At 37.5% G+C, this 21452-nt stretch overlaps 1 protein-coding gene across 1 annotated transcript; it reads left to right on the forward strand.

Annotated features, from left to right (window-relative positions):
- The first annotated feature begins 2975 nt into the window (after positions 1-2975).
- LOC122087237 (T-complex protein 1 subunit gamma) lies at positions 2976-19407 on the forward strand. The gene is made up of 15 exons (XM_042656301.1): positions 2976-3131; positions 3392-3444; positions 4562-4623; positions 9956-10028; positions 12958-13025; positions 13128-13197; positions 14166-14234; positions 14333-14404; positions 15723-15796; positions 15945-16222; positions 17524-17908; positions 17982-18107; positions 18494-18598; positions 18695-18769; positions 18859-19407. Exons 2-15 carry the CDS (start codon positions 3420-3422, stop codon positions 19048-19050), a joined length of 1674 nt encoding a protein of 557 aa, XP_042512235.1. The 5' UTR covers positions 2976-3131; positions 3392-3419; the 3' UTR covers positions 19051-19407.
- The last annotated feature ends 2045 nt before the right edge of the window (positions 19408-21452 follow it).

Consider the following 21452-nt stretch of genomic DNA (forward strand, 5'->3'; position numbering starts at 1 on the left):
AACAGAGAGCGGGAAGGAGAGAGATTTGCGACGCGAGTCGAAATACGGGAAATTGGTAGGCCCTCGTAACAAATGAGCACAACGGCTAACTTTCTAAAGTTGGGGGTATGTCTCTGTCTTGGCTTACGCGTGCGAACATGCCGCTTGTCAATTCATGAATTCAAAAATGGGATCGGGATCGGCGAAATTGTCCGGATTTGATCGGTATCGGTCACGATCGATCTTTATCCTTAATTGAACCGTTGATACGAGGACGAACCAAGGGTACAAAAATATTTAAGAAAAAAACATGGGTCCTACCAAGCCCGATCAGGGTGATTTGTATCGGCATAAGATGTTCTCCGAGGCCAATCCCCATCGAAGTACCAATTTTAAAACCTTGCTTGTCATCCGTTGTTGTTTGGAAAGATATTGGGTATTGTGACATGGTTCAAATTTTAGTATCATAATGATCGATACATATTAGTATTACTAGTTACCGATATGTAATTCTGATACTGATACGATGTTCAAATGGAATGAGACTTTGAGCTACAATGTGGTTTTTATTGTTAATACAAGCCCGATATAGGTTGATACCTACCGATTTGTATTGTTATTGCGGTGACAAAAATAGGTATTCATATTGATACTAATACCCAAAATTTATTTTATTTTATTTATTTATTTTTTGTAATCAGCACCTAAAACTTTGAATGCAACCAAATGATGGTGTAGCATATTTTTATAGTGTTGGGTGTGAGTGTGACTGAGTACCGCAATATATAATGTTGGTTGCCATGTCGAAACCATCTCAAAACCATTATGTTAAAACCTTGGTATCAGAATTTTTCATTAAACGGAAGTACAGAACGATATTTTTGTACATGTAAGTGTATTGATGTGGCCGATTTTAAAGGGTCTACCATAAATGAATTGATCTTATTTCAGCATCACATGCTGAAAGGAGTTATTGCTAACATGGAATATGTAGTTCTTAAGAGTTTCACTGTTATAGATAACCTGAAGAGCTCGCAACTATATGGTTTTTTCGCCAACCGAGCCTTGATATTAGTAGCACCATAAGGCCTATGATGAGTTCATGGCAAAAGAGCATCAAGTTGCCTTACGATCAAAATCTATATCTCGTCTAATCTCTTAAGAGCCTCTTGACTATTTCACCATTTTTGGCTCCTTTAATACTTATTAGTCTATGATTGTTAGGCATTTATAACCAAATTGAGTCATTCATCTGTTGCAGTCAATTGGGTTGCTCAACTTATAGTAGCTGATGGCATGCTCCCATTGGCTATGTAATTTGTTTATCTTCTTTCTAATATATTTATCTTCGTTCTAATTATGTAGCTTATACGCTAGTTTCAAGAGCTTTGTCTTTGTCTTTCTATTATGTCCAATGGATCATAACCCTTTCTTTCGATACAAAATTTTCCCATCCAAGTGGGTTTTATGGTAATAAATCATGTTAGCTTAGACAACGAAGGAAAGAAAAAAAACCCTAGGATGATCATCCAGGATGCTTAGACATTGTTTGTTGTCTTTACTGTCCTGGATTTTTTTTTTTGTCACACATACACATACACGTAGAGACATAAATTTTGCTGATTTCGAATTGATTTTTAAGTCTATGGTTTGAATCACTTAAAAAGTTATAATCAAGAGGCGATTTAATTATAATCCAATTTGTCTAGACTCTATATATGTTTAAATGGCCAAATGCATACAGTAAGAACCAATACATGCCACATGACAAATCAAAATGACACACAAATTATGTGGTTGAGTATACTCTATGGATCCCTGCCTATGATAGATTCCAGCTCAAACTAATTGCACAAAGTGGCAAACTAAAGTTTTGAAAATATACGTATTGCTAGAGGATGGACGAACATACATGAAGTATTAAACACTGAGTTAATGCATGGACATACATGGGTAGCTGTCTTATTAATTTTGAGTTTAACAGCTGATGTGTGGCTATGCTGTTCCTTTTTTTTTTTTTTTTTTTAGGTGAAGTTGTGGCTATGCTATTCATATGGTGTATAAATAATAAACCTATGCTGTTATTTTATCAAAAGAATAAAAAAGAAAAAAGAAAAAATTACAAGATTACCAACTTTTGGATTTTTCTGTACCAAACTACCCACATTGGGTTTGGGTTTATAAGACTACCCCCTTTGGGTTTGAGTTTACGAAATTACCCAAAACAATATCCCACCCTCACTCTCATATATATTTTGACAGTTTTGCCCATGCCTCCAAATTTTCTTCTCTGATCAACACCTACCCATGCCCACACTTCCTCTCTCAACCATGCAAACCCCCTGATTCCCTTACCTTTCCTCCTCCTCATTCTTCTTCTTCTTCTTTGAAACCAACCTTCGCCCGGTCCCACTCGACAGGGAAGAGAACCTACAATAGATTATTTCACATAAAGGACATTTGTCAATGGTATCTTTCCCATAAAAGGACATTTTTATAATACCTAAACTCAATTTTGTGTAATTTGATCGACACAAACATGAGGTGGGTGGTTATGTGAATGGAAACTAAGTTTTGTGTAATCTAGTAATTTTTCCAAGAAAAACACCTCATGAGTCTCATCCAAGCATGGTTCCAAGTAATAGTATTATGTTGGTATATGAGTCGGATACTCATATCGTTTTAGACGTAAAACAGTAAGAAAAAAAATATTTTTTTTAAATAAGGGGCAAAAGTGATCAATATCCACTGATAACGATCGACAGAGACCGATATCAATATCAATACCAATAACTAAATCCATGCATTCACGACCTCAGCCCTAAACCGACCCAGCGCGACGCGAGCTAAGATTCATTAAACAGGCCCAGCCGAGGGCTGGAAAACTTCCAGTAGGCTCTTCTATTTAGCCTGCAGGCTATTGCAAGGACACACGGCATGTCAAATCGCGAATGTCGTGACGAAAAGAAAAACAAACCAACTGGTGATGTTTATTCATCAATTAGGGTGGGAATAAGGAGCTCCTCTATAGACAGTCCTTAAAGAAAAACGCCCTTATTACTTCTCGAACCGTCTTCTCCAGCAGCTTCGCCTTATTCTCCATAGAAACCAAAGGCGGGATCTGTTCATTCCCTACGGACTTGTGAGTGCAGGTAACTCTCTTCTTTATCTCACTGACGATTTGATCCTTGGATGCATTCTCTGTAACTATTTACTTAGTCTGATCCCTCTTTTCCATTCTTTTTCGTTTTGTTTTCTACCGTGAACTGTGATGGGATTTCGTGCCTTTCTCCACCATTTTTTGTTTTTATTTTTTCTTTTATTCGGCTTTACATTTACGCTACTGTTCTAAGTCTTTAGAATCCATTTCTGGAATCAGTCTGGAATTCACTGCTTACACTCTCAATGCCAGGGGAAGTTAAGAAGGAAGGGGATCAACCATGCACGCCCCCGTCCTTGTTCTGAGTAAGTAACAAATTTATCTTTAACGTGCCGCTTACTTATTTTGCGCGTTATTTAAGAAACGAGTAAATTGGAAAGTAGAAATATTCAGTTTAAAATGTAGAAAACCCAGTTTTTGAATGGGGTACTTAGCCTATAATTTTCTATGTATGTCAGTTGTTGGTCTGGGTTGAACTACATTTAATTTTTTGAGATAGAAGCGTAGCGGTTCTGGTTTTATGTTTCCCTAGTTTATGCACTTGTCAGAACTCAGAAGATAATAGTGAAACGAGTGGGTTCAATCATGTGCGACTGAGCATGGTATTTGGTAATGGGTTTCGAATTAGTACTATTATTGGGAGTAGCAGCAGCATTGCAGGGGTCACCTTGGTTTGATTTGTTCTCAGTGATTGTCACCGTCCATTGATTGGTTCTCACCCCCGTCAGGGGTTTTAGTTATGCGTGTCTGCAACTGGAAACCACAGAAAAGAATGATCTCAATTGAAACATGTTCATTTCCTTGGATCATAATATGACCTGATTCCTAGGTTTTTTGTTGCACTTTGGCCATGACTAGAGATGAATGTATTTTTTATGATCAACTTAAAATGTTAGATAAAGTTTAAGTAAAATGATTTCATTGGACATGGCTTTTAGACGCACAACTTGAATTCACATGCACACATTTTACAGCAACAACAATTTGGAGGCAACATAAATTTTCTTAACATTTCCACCCTATGGATGTCTCCTGTTCAATGTTTATGCAAGTATGCAGTGATGATGGTTTTTGTTTAGGACCACTATTGTTAATTATATGACACTGTAGTTTGAAGACTGTATTTTGGACTTTCCTGGGCTTATACTTCTCAAAGGAGTTTATCTCCCAGGTTTAATTTCCTAGATCCTGCAGCACCAATGTGAGGTTAAAATACTGGTGATTTTCAATGCTCATCAGTACATCTTATTTGTTATTGTCAAGTTGCATCTTTTATAGGAAATTATTTTTGTTATTTTTGTATTCCTATTCATCTGAATGTAAAATCTGGGTCTTCTGAAGTGCCTAAGGTTTTAAGCTCTATTTGTCGTCAACTTTTATCCTATTGCAAATCTCACACTTTCTATGAACTTGACTGAGCAGAGGATTCTTTGAAGCGTGAATCTGGAAGTAAAGTGCAGCATGCAAATATTCAAGCATCCAAGGTGGATTTTTGTTTTCATGTTTATGGTTATGGTTCAATCCTACACACTTGAGACCTGAATGCGTTTATAACTACTGTTCACTTTTCTCAGTTTAGCGATATTGTGACTTTCTTTTTTTAATAAAGGGTCTAGCAAAGCAAGTAGACCTTTCTCTGAGCCAGGGTGGCAAAGCTCCACTTTCGCTACAAAATGTAACTATAAATTATCTGTCACTGTAATTGTCGCTACCACTTGAAATGGAGCTATAACTATCAATACTGATTTCAGAATGAAAATAATTTTCAATGCAACTATTAATTTTTTGACTTGTTCCTACAATGTTGCAACAATTTAGGCATGATCTTATGCTTATGCTTTCCATTGAACCTTTTATTTACATTTTCCCTTGGTTCATATCGGTGGATCGGTATCATATTGAGCTGGAGTTGGTATCGGTAGAGGGGCCGATACCAATATGAATTGGATGATTTGGCCAGTCTGATACCGACTACTAGAACCATGGATGGAAGGTGAGACCTTCAGTCCAATTCAGTTGTTTTGCCCCATGCTTTGAGATTTATAAGTTATATTCTAGGAGCACCTTTGGTATGACCCTTTTTTTTGGGGGGGGGTTGTTCGGGTTGGTTTTGAAAGACCCTCGGAGGCACGTTTTCAGATATAGTTCATTAGAATTCATGAAGAGTACCCATGCTGGGACTTGTGAGGTAGAGGGATGGTGCCTTGGGCAAGCTAAAAAGGGACTGGGATAAAACTTGGTACCAAGGCCTCCTAGCATTTGATGCCAAGGTGCTAGTTGAGGTGCGTTTGACTAAAATGAGGTGTCTGCAAACCCATGTGTATGAATCAGTCAATTACGTAGTTCAAAATAGCTTATAACAAAATGAAGTGTATGCAAAAATATTGTGCAGCCATACAAATTACAAGTAGTCAACAACGAATAGATAATTGGTGTGGAAAATGAGAAGATCGAGTTCTATGATAGCCAATTGCGAGATAATGAAACCCGATCTTTGTATCTTAACCAATCTTCAAATTTACGGGCCAGTCTCTTGCTATTCAACCAGAGCAAAATGATAGGCATGCAATGGTTTAATGAGTAGAGCAGCTTGACCACAAAAGTGCAAAAGGTGCTTTAATTGGTGAAGTAGTGTCGGGAAGGCGACAAGGCTCAAGACATGTGCATTAATTGGTGAAGTAGATTCTATAGTTCTAGTAGACATGTCATTTGCCTGGATTTGTGATGCAGATTAATCACAAAAAAATGCTTATTTTATTAAGAATAAGCCTAAGGTTGGGTTCCATACATGTTGGGCCTTTGATCTCATGTGTTTTGAGTGTAATAAACCACTTTTATAGGTTTAAAAGGAGCCTCTAAGATTGAGTATGGGATTACTAGTTAGTTTCCTTTTTTCATTAGTTCTCTTTTTAGTTGGGGATTGATGGGGTTATTTATTTTATTATTTAGTTTCTAAATCCAATTTATTTAGTTCCTAATTTAAGTACTTTTAATTCCTAGTTTCTATTTTCAGTTTTACTAACTAGAGGACCTTATATTTTGTGAGTTTTTTATTTCAGTTTTTGAAAACTAAAGTTAGTTTCTATTTTATGTAACCCCCATCATTATTTTAAATAAAGAAGAGGGCTTCCATTAAGCCTCGGACGATTTAAAAAAAAAAAAGATTCTTGTTGCAGCCGCTGGCTTCAATCACTACTCCTTGTGTTTGATCAAGGCCTAGGGATTGTTGTTTGATCCAATCGACACTCTGCGGCAAGAAGTCCGAGTGGGTTGCTATTATTTTCGGGTTTTCTTTATTGGGTTATCTTCTCCAGCAGAATGAGTAAGTAACTGAACCTTCTGCAGAATTTTTCTGGGTTCTGGATCTCTGTTTACCTATTCTATCGACCTGTTCTATTTGGGGTTCTGGCCACCCGATGGCCTTGTAATTCTGGTCAATTGTTAGGATCATCCAGAGGAGGACTCGATCCAAGTCTGGTGCTGATCAGACCATGGGCTGGTCTGTTTCTGAGTTTCTTAATTCTGTCCAAAAGTGTTATCTGCCCAGAATTGATCTCTGCTTTTTCATTTCTGTGTTGAAGTTGACTGCTGCCCTTGTTCTCCAATGGACTGGAACTTCCAATCAGTGGTTAGATGTGTTTATTAGTTCCTTAATACTGCTCTGTTGAAGTTTCTGAAGTTGTTGGGATCGATTGCCAGATCTCAGAACCTGCTATCCCAAAATCGAGTTCTGATTTGGTGTATCTATTCCTGTGATGTTTTGATTATGGTCGTACCTTATTTCATACTTTATTTCTGTTGCTGGATATTCTATTTGTTGGTGCAAGTTCTGCTTTCTGACATTCCAGATTATGGATATGATAATTCTAGTTGTTTTAAGGACTTTTGACTGATTAGTATTGGACTGTTATTGCTGTTTACTGTTGGACGGTTATTGGTTGTTCTTTGGTTTACAAGTTCCTACAGTTTTGAGTTTAGTTTGGTTTGTCAAATCTAGTCCTACATTAAGTGGTATCAGAGCATGTCTGAGAACAACACCCCCACCCTAGCTTCTCTTATGGAGATGTTACAGAATTTGAGGATTGAGATGAAGGCTAAATAGCAAGCTTTGCGGACTGAATTGAAGGCTGAACTGAATACAAGGTTGTTGACTGTAGAGGCCTTACCACAACAACCTACCGATGATTCACATACAACACCCGAAGTGGAAGTCCCATTGAATGTAGCTGTTCAGTTGGCTAACAGGAGAGCAAACCCTAATTTGAGAGCACTACAGAGGGTTCCTGTAGTGCAACCTACTTTTGAAGAACACGTAAGGGGTCACTTTGAGACTAAATGTCTCACATATCAGAGGTACTCTAGAGATTCACAGAAAGTCAAGCTCGATCTGAAGGAGTTTGATGGTAGACATGACCCCCAATTGTTCTATGAGTGGGTAGTTGCTTTGGATGATTATATTGACTGCTATGATCTACCTGAGGAACAGAAGATGAAACTAGCTCGTGCAAAGTTAGTTGAGGCTGCTCGTGATTGGTGGAGAGCCTATGAGCTAGAGTTGGAAGACCGTGGTAGAGAACCTACTACTTGGGAGGAGATGAAGCAAGAACTGTTTGATAAGTATTTGCCATGTAATTTTAAAGCTCGCATACAAGACCAATTGAACTCTCTTCGTCAAGGAAATATGATTGTTGCGGAATACATGAACAAATTTGATGCACTTTATTCTCGCACAAGCATTAGGGAGAGTGAAAGGCAGTTACTTTATCGGTTTCGATTGGGATTGCGAGCTGACATTAATAGAGGAATTGGTGTTGCTGATGTGTATACAGTGAGTGATTGCTTTGACAAGGCTCTTCGAAAAGAGGAACTCATAGCATAAGTAGGTAGAAGGTTTGGTCATCAAGCTAGGAAGGTCAAGAAATTTTTTTCAGCCACTAAACCTAACGCTTTAGCACCCCCAAGAGCCACAACTCCTCTATATGAAGTGAAGATACCTCTATTTAAACTAAAAGAACCCGAAGTCAGGGTTAAAAAAGAAGAGATAGTTTTTGAAGTTTCAAAAACAGAAGGTCAAGAGTTAGGAGATTCCACAGAAGAGTTCTATATTGAAGAGATCATAGTAGAAAATATTGAAGCCGTGGACGATGATGTCGTGGTTGAAAGCACTCTAGAACAAGTCTTGAAGATTCATGATGAAAAGGAAGAGCTTGTTCTTTCAATACTTGATGAAAAATGATACCAACGTTGACAACTCTATGCACACGACATTCACAGTTGATATTGATTCAAAGGTCGAGCATATAGAGTTTGTTATGCCATCATGGTTATCTGAAGAGAAAGTTTTACGCCTTGAAGACTACATTCTAAAAGTTTACAAGCAACCAGAATTTTGTTTGGGAATGATTAAAGCTGCTACGCACATGTTGTTTTCCCCTCATCACTGCAAAATTCGAGGACGAATTTTTTCAAGAAGGGGAGAATTGATGCAGATTAATTACAAAAAAATGCTTATTTTATTAAGATAAGCCTAGGGTTGGGTTCCATACATGTTGGGCCTTTGATCCCATGTGTTTTGAGTGTAATAGACCACTTTTATAAGTCTAAAATGGGGGCTCTAAGATTGATTACGGGATTACTAGTTAGTTTCCTTTTTAGTTGTGGATTGATGGGGTTATTCAGTTTATTATTTAGCTTCTCAATCCAGTTTATTTAGTTTCTAATTTTAGTACTTTTAATTCCTAGTTTCTATTTTCAGTTTTAGTAATTAGAGGACCTTCTATTTTGTGAGTTTCTATTTCAGTTTTTGGAAAATCAAGTTAGTTTCTATTTTATGTAACCCCCATCATTGTTATAAATAAAGAAGAGGACTCCTATTAAGCCTAGGATGATTTAAAAAAAAAGACTTGTTGCTGCCGCTGGCTTCAATGACTGCTCCTTGTGTTTGATCAAGGCCTAGGGATTGGTGTTTGATCCAATCGACACTCTGCGGCGAGAAGTCCGAGTGGGTTGCTATTATTTTCTGGTTTTCTTTATTGGGTTATCTTCTCCAGCAGAACAGGTAGTATCTGAACTTTATGCAGAATTTTTCTGGGTTCTGGATCTCTATTTACCTATTCTATCGACCTGTTCTATTTGGGGTTCTGGCCACCCGATGGCCTTGTAATTCTGGTCGATTGTTAGGATCATCCAGAGGAGGACTCGATCCAAGTCTGGTGCTGATCAGACCATGGGCTGGTCTGTTACTGAGTTTCTTAATTCTGTCTGAAAGTGTTCTCTGCCCAGAATTGATCTCAGCCTTTTCATTTCTGTGTTTAAGTTGACTGCTGCCCTTGTTCTCCAATGGACTGGAACTTCCAATCAGTGGTTAGATGTGTTTATTAGTTCCTTAATACTGCTCTGTTGAAGTTTCTGAAGTTGTTGGGGTCGATTGCCAGATCTCAGAACCTGCTGTCCCAGAATCGAGTTCTGATTTGGTGTATCTATTCCTGTGATGTTTTGATTCTGGTCATACCTAATTCCATACTTTATTTCTGTTGCTGGATATTCTATTTGTTGGTGCAAATTCTGCTTTCTGACGTTCCAGATTCTGGATTTGATAATTCTAGTTGTCTTAAGGACTGTTGACTGATTAGTATTGGACTGTTATTGCTGTTTACTGTTGGGCGGTTATTGGTTGTTCTTTGGTTTACAAGTTCCTGCAGTTTTGGGTCTAGTTTGGTTTGTCAAATCTAGTCCTACATTAATTTGGTGTCTTTGTTCTTCTTCTTAATGTTTTTATATGACTTTGTAGTGTTGCTGCTTGAATTTGTTCTACAGGCTGTTGCTGACATCATCCGTACTACTTTGGGCCCCCGTTCAATGCTGAAGATGCTCCTAGATGCTGCAGGAGGTAATCTAATTTCATTTACTTACATTGTATAGCTTGCCATTTAGTTGGTGAATCTCTGGTGCATCCTACTACTCATTAACTTAAGTTCCTTTGGGTTTTGTATGTAAATATGAATGAAATCTTCTGTTGTCTTTTTTCTGAACATTATTCCTCATCCCCTATTGTGACTAGACTTGTTTATTTTTCACACATCATGTTCATTGCCTACAGTGATATAGATTTGGAAATGAATCATTTTGAAGGACTGATAGTTTGTGGTGGTTATCTCATTTAATTCTGCTACTTTTTCACTTTGTGTGAGACTACTGAGAGGGATTATTGGAAGCAAGGTTTGAAATCTCGTCTCGTTTAATACCGAAATCTTGGCAAGTTGGTGTATTTTTTTTACTAGGTTGACTGTTTCTGTGGTCAAATGGCTATATTATGACCTGAAACTTAGTGGATAGCTTGTTTTAAGGTTAATAAACATGTTTTAGAGTTGCTCCTTTGCTTGGCAGCAACCGTTGAACTGTTTAAGAGATTTTACTTGCTACATTGCTAGAACAAGATACAATATGATATTAAAACAATTAAACAATGCATTCAAGCCATGATCACAACATATCTCAACATTAATTAACTAATATTTAGAGTACTAGAGTAATGTAATATGCAACTCCCTAACTCCCAAGTCCCAACTAAAGTCATCCATTAAGCGTCTTACTCTTAAATCTCAAAGTCCCAAATGGCAATATCCCAAGTCAAAAACATATTAGTTATACAGCACTAATCATAATGACTGTCTACTGGAAAGAACTATTTTCATGTTTTTTGAAAATTAAAATAAATATTTACCGGTTGCAAAAAAATTTCGCTCCAATAGAATCGTAGCTCAGCCAATGGTGAGTAACATATATATAGTTGAGTTTCATCAAAGCTATATTCACCAAAAAAAGATACAATTTATTTTGATGGAAAATGCATTTTTGAACCAGAAAAATTGAAAGAATATTTATGAACAATTTTTTTTTTTTGACTCTGTGAGGTCATAGATCGGCCTCTAGTGTTTTAATTTATAAAAAATCTAGCCCTATCCAACATGTATTTATGTTACTATTTCAAGAAAAATGGTTTACCTTTCCAAAGCTGGAAATGTGTGAATCTTCAAGTTGAAGTGATCTTAAAGGTAATAGATGTGATGATGTGGCTAATTAGTGGGCAATAGAGTGATTTTGTGTTCAAATGCAAGGAGGAGCCGAAATTTCACAGAAACAGATGGGTTGGAATCGAAATTTCGACTCCCCCAAACGAAATGATGTATTTATATGCTTAGGTTGGTGTCATTTCAGTGTCTTTCCGATACGATACCGAAATTTCGGCCTAGATACCGAATATTGACCGAGATGATGTCCTTTTAGTAATTCGTAGGACATCTCGTTTTGGCGAAAAAAAATTCCCAAAATTATTGAGATCTCACCAAGTTTGAACCATGCTTGGAAGGATGTCTTCCATGGGGAGTTTAATTCTTGTGCCAATGTGGCATAGCCTTGGATTTGATTGCAAAACATCCTTCTTTATAACCAGTTAATACTATTGATATGATCAGGTGGACAGGATCAATGGTATTTATCCACAATGGAATCTTGAGGAAAGCGGTCTGTGTACATGTAACTAGATGTTCAGAACCCCTGATGTGCATTTTTTATCTTTTGTACAAAAAAGAAAGTATTGAAGAATTACTCCACCAATGGTGGATAGAGTTGTGACATTAAATCCTCACCTTGTTGGCTTTACCATCTCTCTTTGAGGGGGGGAGGGGAGGTGTGGGGGAATCAGTGATGTAGATGCCATACATGATATGATAATCTATGACATCACAGGTGGATGAAATTTTCAATGCTAGATAGGAATTGGTTGCAACAGGGATAATGACCTTTGCGATATTTCTAGTGCCCCCCTTCTGTTGTCCATGACTTAATATCACACTATTGCTTTTAAACAATTAATCTTCATCTTATGTTATGTTCATTAATTTTCATCTTATGTTATGTTCCCTACTTCATTCTATCGTTGGACATTCTCTGGATTCTTAATATTGTAGTTGTCAGTGGTAGAGGGCTGGTTTGGAGAAGATAAAAATCTTGAGACGAGTCTCAGAGTTGTAGGGGGGAAGAGGAAACACACGTTCACACACTCGGGGCAAAAACCCAATTCAGTTTTCTTATTCAAAAACACCATGTCTCCAATGTTTTATTTAAAAGGAAAATAAAGGACTCCTATTCTAACTCTGAAACTGAAACTGATATCTCCTACGTTGCAAACAAAAGAAATAAAATAAATAATAAAAATAAAAGACATAAAATTGACTAAAGTACTTCCAATCCTTGTTGGACCAATTTTGGGGTTGGGTTTCCAAAGCCAGTCATGCTAGTCCAACGAGTCAAGTGCTACTGCATCACTCAGCTTCTTCCAGGTGTGAAGCATAGTTGTCAAGGCATTTGGGCTGCTTTGCTTGGACTGGCACCTTGGCGCCTTGTTGGTGTCGCCTTAAAGTTTTCCCCATTGACTGCCTTGGCTCGCCTGGGCACCCTGACAACTATGGTGTGAAGTCAAAAGGGATTAGCATCTTCTAGATGAATTGGTTGGAGATAGTTACACTTTCTCCTCCTCATCCCTCTCTTGTTTTAGGGTCACTGTGTTTTTCACTTTTCTGGTAAACAGCTCATTTAATTTGTTAACTTCAGAAACTGAGTAAACACCAATCCATCAAATTTTAAAAATTCGATTTCCATTGTTTGTCAAGTTTTAACATTAGATTGGATTGCTTTCTTTAAGGGTAAGCATCTGCTTATATTTTTTTTTCTTGTCAAATTAATTTATAATTCATTAGTCCAAATGCTACCCATATTCTGCATATTGGATGAGTTTCTTTCCTTGTGGGTTTTCCCAGGCATTGTAGTGACAAATGATGGAAATGCTATACTGCGTGAGTTGGACCTTGCTCATCCAGCTGCTAAGGTAGCCCTACTATTTTTTGTTGTCATTTAGGCTAAATCATGGGATTTAACTTGTTTATCTGTGAATACAACTACTCACAACATGTGTATCCTGAAATCACAGTCCATGATTGAACTCAGCCGCACACAAGATGAAGAAGTAGGGGATGGAACCACTTCAGTAATTGTTCTTGGTACGTCGATATATATCTCTGCTCCATGCTAGTGTTTTCTGGGACAGAATGTGCACTTTCTTTCCTTGACATTAATGCATTATGGCAATGTTCATTTGTCAAGAGACCACAAGTTAAGAAAAGAAAAGAGAAGGGAAAAAGGGAAAAGAAAAGAAAACAGAAATAAGAAAATAGGCACCCCTTCCCATGCTGTTCATTTGTGCAACAGAAAAGATAAAAAGGACTTTTGTGTTTTTATTTTTATTTTTATTTTTTTATAGAGAGCACTGCTTCTCTGCAGTTTTCTAGTGAAGTTGTGGTTGTAGGAAGACCTGTTAAAGAGAAAATGACAAGCTCGTAGAAAAATCGTTTATTTTGAGGATCTGAATCTTCAGACCAGATGAACACCCATAAACTCAATTTTTCTAATAGGCCTCACATGTTTTTCATTTGAAATTCTCCTTTTCTTTCATTCTCTGTTCAACCAAACAAGGCCTTATGCAAGAAGACATTGCTCAAACTTGTACTATCATTGAGAAGATAAATTTATGTTTCCCTACACGTATGTAAGGGTGGCATTCCTTGAACTAAGCAATCAACGAGGTTGACATTATCAAACCTGGTTAATAGTTTGGTCAATTTGGGATGCACCCACTGAATTGAAGCACCATCATCTGGAAAGTGGCGATTCTTCCTGTTTAACATCAAGATGATGGACCTCTATAAAACTCAAGGTCTAGGTATTCCTCTGTTGGCTTCCTTCTAATAGATGGTTTCATGTTCTATTTTATATTTCTCTGATGGTCCAGCTGATTTATTAATATGCAAAAATGGACTTGTAGTGGTGGCTCTTTTTTGTCTTTTTTTTCTTTCATTTTTGAGAATGTGGGGGGGGGGGGTTAGCTGGGTGGGGGTGTGCTCTTTAACTTTCAAACAGGGTAACATGGGCATTACTGATCTGTTTAAATGTAACAATGTTTGTTTAAAAGCTGGCGAGATGCTTCATGTGGCTGAAGCTTTTATTGACAAGAACTATCACCCTACAGTCATTTGCCGAGGTAATTTAAATTCTTGGAAGAAATTGATCCTTTATTTAATTTACATTGAAAAGAAAGTTATTTTTCCTTTTTTTTTTTTTTTTAATCCATTGTCACAGCATACAACCAAGCTCTTGAGGATGCCATTGCTGTGCTTGACAAAATTGCTGTGTCGGTTGATGTGAACGATCGTAAGTTTCCAGATGTTTTCAGTCACTAATCACATTCTTTATTATTTTGGCAATTTATGCTGATATTTTATGGAGTTCCTTGGCTTCTTTCCTTCATTCTGTTAGAGCATTCATGTTTAACATTCTATAAAATGTTTGGAACTAAATTGAATCAGTGCTTCTGATACACTTTGGTGTAGGATAATTAGGCTATGTTTGGTTAAACTCCCACTCCATGGGAGTCAGTCTTAGGAAAAATTATTACCCAAAGAATAAAAAAATGCAGAATTGCTATGTTTTTATTCTAATCAGATAGAATGAGAAATGGAGTTTGGTTATCCTATTCCGGAACTCAAATAGATAAGGAAAAAAGTTTGGAAGGTCTTATACAGAATCAATTCGGAGCACTTTTATCTTTTAATTACGAAAATGCCATTATGTTTCTACCCCTGCATATAGCGATACTAACAGTCCAACAAATTTGAACAGATCTCCCTTGTTTCTTCCCCTTTCTTTTTTGGGATTTTGGGTGTTAGCCCCTCTGCCTGATTTCGAGTTAGCCCCTTTACCTTAAGCGACTCTAACCCCAGTTCCCTGCCTCCTAAAACAGATACTGTTGAGAGATACTTGGCTGAGGTCTAACCTGGTTCCTTAACCTCTGCCATACTTTCTTCGACTCTTCCTAGAATATATTTATTTGGTTTTTAGTTTGTTGGTTCTCATTTTGGTTGATAGGATTCGTGAGGGGTGAGGGGTGAGGGTTGAGGTTAGGAACTTATTTCTACAATTTCAGTTGGAATAGTTTCGTATTGAGGGTGCTATCATACAGTTAGGGGATGACCTCTTCCTGGTATTTACAAATAAGACAGGTCATTCAAATATTTGTTAACAGGCCCTCATTCTGAAGTTATCTCATATTTGATTCCACTGCTAGGATTTAATATCTCAGAAAAACCCTTCTGACCGAGTTTGTTTCTCTTTCACCCGACTATTCTGAAATTCCAGAAAAGTCCTAAAGTGGGATGAAATTACATTTTTACCCTTCTTTCCATATTTTTTTTTTGTTTTATTCCCAATCTAAAATTAAACTCTAGCCTTCTCCTTCTCTTTAATTTCATTACTTTTACGTCCTAGACCCTGTTTGTTCCTTCCAATTGGGTCCTATACTATTCTATGGATCTACATAATTGGCACTGCTCTTATTTGTGGGCCCATAGCGATCTAAATTTAAGGGCTATCGAATTCAGGATCATATCAGCTTCCCTTCAGTTGTAAGTTCATTCACATTGAAGTTTCTCTTGTTAGACAGATTATAATACTCACATGTTGAATATGGCAGGTTCTGCAATGCTGGGACTTGTTAGGAGTTGTATTGCTACAAAGTTCACTAGTCAGTTTGGAGATCTCATTTCTGTAAGTAATTTGTCCAGTTTTGGCCTTTTATCTTGGATATCCATTATCAATCATTGTGTCTTACCCATTCTGTGCATTTTTGTTTTTTTTGCTTTTGATGGGGAAATTTGTTACCTGAATATTTTTCGTCTGTGATTGTAATTTTCAGGACTTGGCTATTGATGCTACCATGACTGTGGGTGTGGATCTTGGCCAAGGATTACGAGAAGTGGATATCAAAAAGTATATAAAAGTTGAGAAGATTCCTGGTGGCCGATTAGAAGATTCTAGGGTGCTGAAAGGGGTTATGTTTAACAAAGATGTTGTCGCCCCTGGAAAAATGAGAAGAAAGATTTTAAATCCACGCATCATACTTCTTGATTGCCCTCTTGAATACAAGAAGGGAGAGAATCAGACAAATGCTGAACTGCTTAAGGAAGAGGACTGGTGAGATTTGTGTAGCTGCTTTGCATATTTTGCATTTTGTTTAAATTATTGCCAATCTAACCGTAAGCTGGATTTGGTACTCTGTTTCTACTGTTTGCACACATTGTGATCGGTGGTTTGATCTTATGTGGTGGATGCAAATGTGTTAAAATTTCTACCTAGTCCTAGTTTTTTACTTTTTGTACTTAAAAGGTGTAGAAAGCAATCTGGCTAGACCACTTGAGCTGGTGTTTCGGGGTGAATGCTGTCATTTTGACTTAAAAGTTTGGAGTGCATCTCTCGAATCCCGCTCCTACAATAAATAAATGATTAGTTTTTTGTTTCTTGATCCTTCTGGTTCAGGCTGTACTGGGCCAAGCTTGAGTGTTGGTTTTCAAAGTGTGAACAGAAGAATTGGTTGTTATGGGAAAATATTTTCTCTAGGATTGTCTCAGTTGTGTACAGTGGACAAGGATGAGCTGTTTCAGCTTTGTTGTTGATGCAAATTCATGATTCCTCATGCAGGATCTCTAATGATCCAATTATTTTTTGGGCCCACATGTGACCACTTATTGCTCAATCAACGATGTCACTTAAGTATGACGTCGACTTAGAGGGGGGGTTGCTGGATTATGGCGGCCGTTGAATTATTTGTTGATTCCATTGAGCCATTAGGTTTTTTTTTTTTTTTTTTTTTCGGTTGAATAAATAATTCATTCCCAAAAGAGGAGGAAAGAGGGAATATACAGACCCTGAGGGGAATAAAAGAAAAGAAAAAGTGAAAGGCCAAAACAGGTGGCCAACACTAACCACTAAAATGTTGGGGGGTGGAATAGAGTGCGGGAGACCCCAAGACACGAGCTGCTAGGTTACTTATGTAGTTCATGGTGAGATCTGGTCTGGAATTTCTTGTTGCATGCTTATTTTTGGTTTGTTTGGACCAATTGAATTATGATATATCTTAAGAAATTGGGTCGAAATTTTACATTTCAAACTCAAGCTTTTGTATTGAAAAAGAGGGTTGATGTAACATGTATGGAGAAGCATGTTTTACAGTTTACATGTTTCATGAACAGAATTCTATTTATCTTGATAAATTACTCTTTGGGTGTGCATGGCACGCTAATCCAGGGTGTTTATTTAAGTTAGACCTGCTTTTTCATTGGCCAGATTCGAAAACCTGTTTGAGATTTTGCATAGAAAAGTATATGTGGTGTGGAGTGTATGAAAATGTTGATTGTTAATCATGAAATATTGCAGAACTGCTGATAAAAGTTGTGCTGCAATTTAGCTTGATTTAGTGACAGTTGAATTTTTGTCAGGGGGGTGCTTCTCAAATTGGAAGAAGAATATATTGAGAACCTTTGTGCACAAATTCTGAAATTCAAGCCGGACTTGGTAATCACAGAGAAGGGTCTTAGTGATCTAGCCTGCCATTTCTTGAGCAAGGCTGGCGTCAGTGCTATCAGAAGGTTGAGGAAGACCGATAACAACAGGATCGCCAAGGCATGTGGAGCAGTTGTGGTCAACAGACCAGATGAGCTCCAGGAATCTGATGTTGGAACTGGAGCAGGACTTTTTGAGGTCAGGAAAATCGGGGATGAGTTCTTTGCGTTCATTGAAGAGTGCAAAGACCCAAAGGCTTGTACGGTTCTTCTAAGGGGTGCTAGCAAGGACCTCTTGAATGAAGTGGAACGGAACCTTCAGGTATATTCTGAATTTGTATTCTGAGACTTTGTGTTGTGGAATTTGTATTCTAAGAGCGTTTGTATTTAAACAGGATGCCATGTCTGTAGCACGAAATATAATTAAAAATCCAAAGCTTGTTCCTGGCGGGGGTGCTTCGGAGTTGACTGTTTCTGCTACCTTGAAGCAGAAGAGTTCTTCTATTGAAGGCATAGAAAAGGTGAATTGATTTTCTGACATCAATATTAGTTTGACAACTGAAAAACTTGTGAATTGGAATTGTTTTACTGAGGCTTTTAATAAATGTTAGGACTTTGATTTTAACAGCCTAGCAGGTATTAAATTGTAGATAGGATGTTTAAAAGTTTCACTTTTGTATAGTGAATACTCCTTTATGTCAAAAGTGCCATGTCTTTGGCAATTCTATGTTAATTTTGTCGAGTTAATGAACAATTGATAACTTACCCTACTTGAAGGAAAAAACCTTTTTTTTAATGGTCCCTGGGCTGAGTTACCCTAATTGTAATGCTAAAAGTAGCTTGCCTATGGTGAGATAGAAATCTTTCTGATTAGAAGATTTTACCCTCTGCATGTGCTTGTTAACAGTGGCCTTATGAAGCTGCTGCCATAGCCTTTGAAGCAATTCCACGAACTTTGGCCCAGAACTGTGGTGTGAATGTGATCCGGACGATGACTGCCTTGCAGGGAAAGGTAGATCAGCTGCTAGCAGATATTCAGTAATCTTGAAATCTAATGACATGGGGTAGCAAGCAATTTCTATATTTACTATGATTTTCTTTGTTACAGCATGCAAATGGTGAAAACCCCTGGATAGGTATTGATGGGATCACTGGTGCTATTGTGGATATGAAAGAGAAGAAGGTATCTGTAGCTTTACTTTAGTTTTTTGATCCATTACTTTGGTTTGAATTGAGATCTTGTATCTGATTCTCTCTCTTTTCACTATTCAGATTTGGGACGCATATAATGTGAAAGCACAGACATTTAAGACGGCCATTGAAGCTGCTTGTATGCTATTGAGGATTGATGACATTGTGAGTGGTATCAAGAAGAAGCAACCTCCTGGGGCAGGCCAAGCGTCATCTAAGCCTAAGATAGAGGAAGAGGGAGATGCAGACAATGAGCAGATGATTCCAGAGTAAATTACCCCTGCAGTGATGGTGTTATACTTGCATCAGAGTCTCTTGAAGTCACTTTGTATCTGCTAATCAGTTTGGGGGGGGGGGGGGTATCAAAGCCTGGTCTGAGATGAGTTCTATTCACTAATGATAAGACTGACCCTTTCCCCCCCTCCTGTGGGGGGGTTTTGGGTGAGGGATCTAAATAGGTCGATGGGTTTCTGCATTTTTGGATTCTCCTTTTCTTGAGTGTTATTTTTTTGGTTCTCGTCACCTGCGCAACCAATTGAGGAGACTTAAGGTGGATTATAGTGGTGCAGGATTATCAAGTTATATAATTTCATTGTGATGGTAGTAAAAATTCAGGCAAATTTAGTGTTAGCGTTAAAACTTTTTGGTTTTCCGATCATTGGTGGTTGTAAGTACAGTATGCCCATCATTTTCTGGATCCGAAATCCAAATTGTTCATAGGAGATACCTGTAGGATGGTATTTTTTCTGCATTGTGGGCTGGATTCCTCAGATGATGCTAGAATTATCTTCTTTTACTCAAGCTAGTTTAGAAGTCAATGGTGTGGCCATTGTGCTGCTGCACCAGTGAGTGGCCAATGAGGGGTTGTGCGGGGACATCAACAAGGGATGGGTATTTTTTGTTTCTATCATTCCGTGTGCATCAGATGAAAGACATCTCCTGATCGGAATTATTGCCGGAATTGACTCAATCGATCCCAATCCAAACCGACAAAGTATCAACTATAAATCACCTTAGAATTGATAGAATGTCCTTGAGTTAACCGGAATTGGAGATTGGCGGTGACCGATTCGACCAATCCGACCCTGATTCTTGATTCCTTGAGCCTGTTCTTGCCATTGACACTTTAAAAAACTTCTAGATTTAGGTCTTTCCAGTAAGCTCTTCGGGCCGGCAGTGACTTTCCTTCGCTGCTCTTCTGGGATCTGCAGGATCTGCTAGGCAGGCAGCAATTCGATCTTCCTTCTCTTATGCCTTGAGCTGTTTAGTGCTGGTTAGCTAAAGAAGCAAAGAAAGCGACCCAATCAATAAATTAAGACTCAATCGGCGACTTGTCGTCTTATTTATTTATTATTTTACTTCTTTTTTTTTTGAATGTTTTGGGGTAATATTATGTACCTAATGTTTTAAAAAAAGAAAAAAGATTGTTATGTTGTCCTCTACAGATTTCTTTTACGTTCCTCATTTCTCAAATAATAACCGCAGAGTTTACATGGACATCACTACATCAGTATGGATGATATTATTTTTTAATTCCTCATTGATATTATTAATATGTAAATTTTTTCTTGCACAGTCCTTGTAAGAAATCTTCCCCATGCTCACCACGAGGTCTCGACTTTGAACCCCCTGGCTGTTACCTACTGCTTCCCTCCCTCCTACCTATAAAAAATAAACGAAATCCTCCACAAAAAGAAATATGTCTTGAGTACCTCATGTCTCTTAAATGAGACAAATGTTATGAAGAGTTCAGATAGTATGTAGATTGCAATGTGTATTGGGGAATTAATGTTATGAAGTGTTCAGATAGTATGTAGATTGCAATGTGTATCGGGGAATTATAGGTATTGATGATTATGTATAGTCTAAACGACCGTATATAATAGGAGGCAAACATTTATGACTGTCTACTTTTCTTCTATCCACTATGCAGAGAAACTTTTATTCTTAAATATCATGTTCGAAGTTTTATTATTTTTTCTTTTCATATTTTTAATTTTACCGATTTTTATTATGATTGGTGATACTTTTTTTATTCTCATTATTTGACAAATCAACTGCTACATCCACACGCAATGGAAAAGAGAAAATCTAGGGGATTGAATTAACCAAATCGTTTACTAGAAAAAAAAAATTAACAAAATCAAATCTTAATGTATCATCTCTATAGGTCAAACCATCTCCCCATTGGTGGGAAGAAGTTATTAAAGGTTGAAATTTCTATAAACTCATAACAAATCATTGAGCAGCTACTCTTTCCACATCTCTAGATATCTAGTGCCAAATCGTTCTCTTCACCCAATTTTTCGATAACAGAGTTAACTATCCCTGTAGCATTGATTGTACAAGTTTATGAATATGGCTGGACAAGTGAAATGAGAGAACAACAAAAAAAATGAGAGAGAACTAGGTTACAGGACATGTAAATGGTAGCATTAACAAAGTTGAATATATGAAAGTTGATATATCAAACATAAGGTATCTTAGGCATAGTTTCTTTAAACATTGGGTACCCTTTTTATTTTTGTGTAAGCTTTTGAATGAGAAATTTAGGAAACATGTTTTCTATCGAGAGAGCATCCCTATGCCCAGACAAAGGGTGCAAAATGACTATCACACTCCTAGTTGATACCCAAATGTGCATTCTTATCGGCCAAGGCGTTGATGCAAAATCC

This window comes from Macadamia integrifolia, chromosome 8 (genome assembly GCF_013358625.1).
Source record: "Macadamia integrifolia cultivar HAES 741 chromosome 8, SCU_Mint_v3, whole genome shotgun sequence".
NCBI lineage: Eukaryota > Viridiplantae > Streptophyta > Magnoliopsida > Proteales > Proteaceae > Macadamia > Macadamia integrifolia.

What these genes read in the sequence shown, in the direction of transcription:
- LOC122087237 (XM_042656301.1), top strand. Translation starts at nt 3,420, where the DNA reads ATGCACGCCCCCGTCCTTGTTCTGA. An exon ending in AGTTTGGAGATCTCATTTCT is followed by an intron (nt 15,797 to 15,944) that starts GTAAGTAATTTG and finishes TGTAATTTTCAG; the next exon opens with GACTTGGCTATTGATGCTAC. An exon ending in CTATTGAAGGCATAGAAAAG is followed by an intron (nt 18,108 to 18,493) that starts GTGAATTGATTT and finishes GCTTGTTAACAG; the next exon opens with TGGCCTTATGAAGCTGCTGC.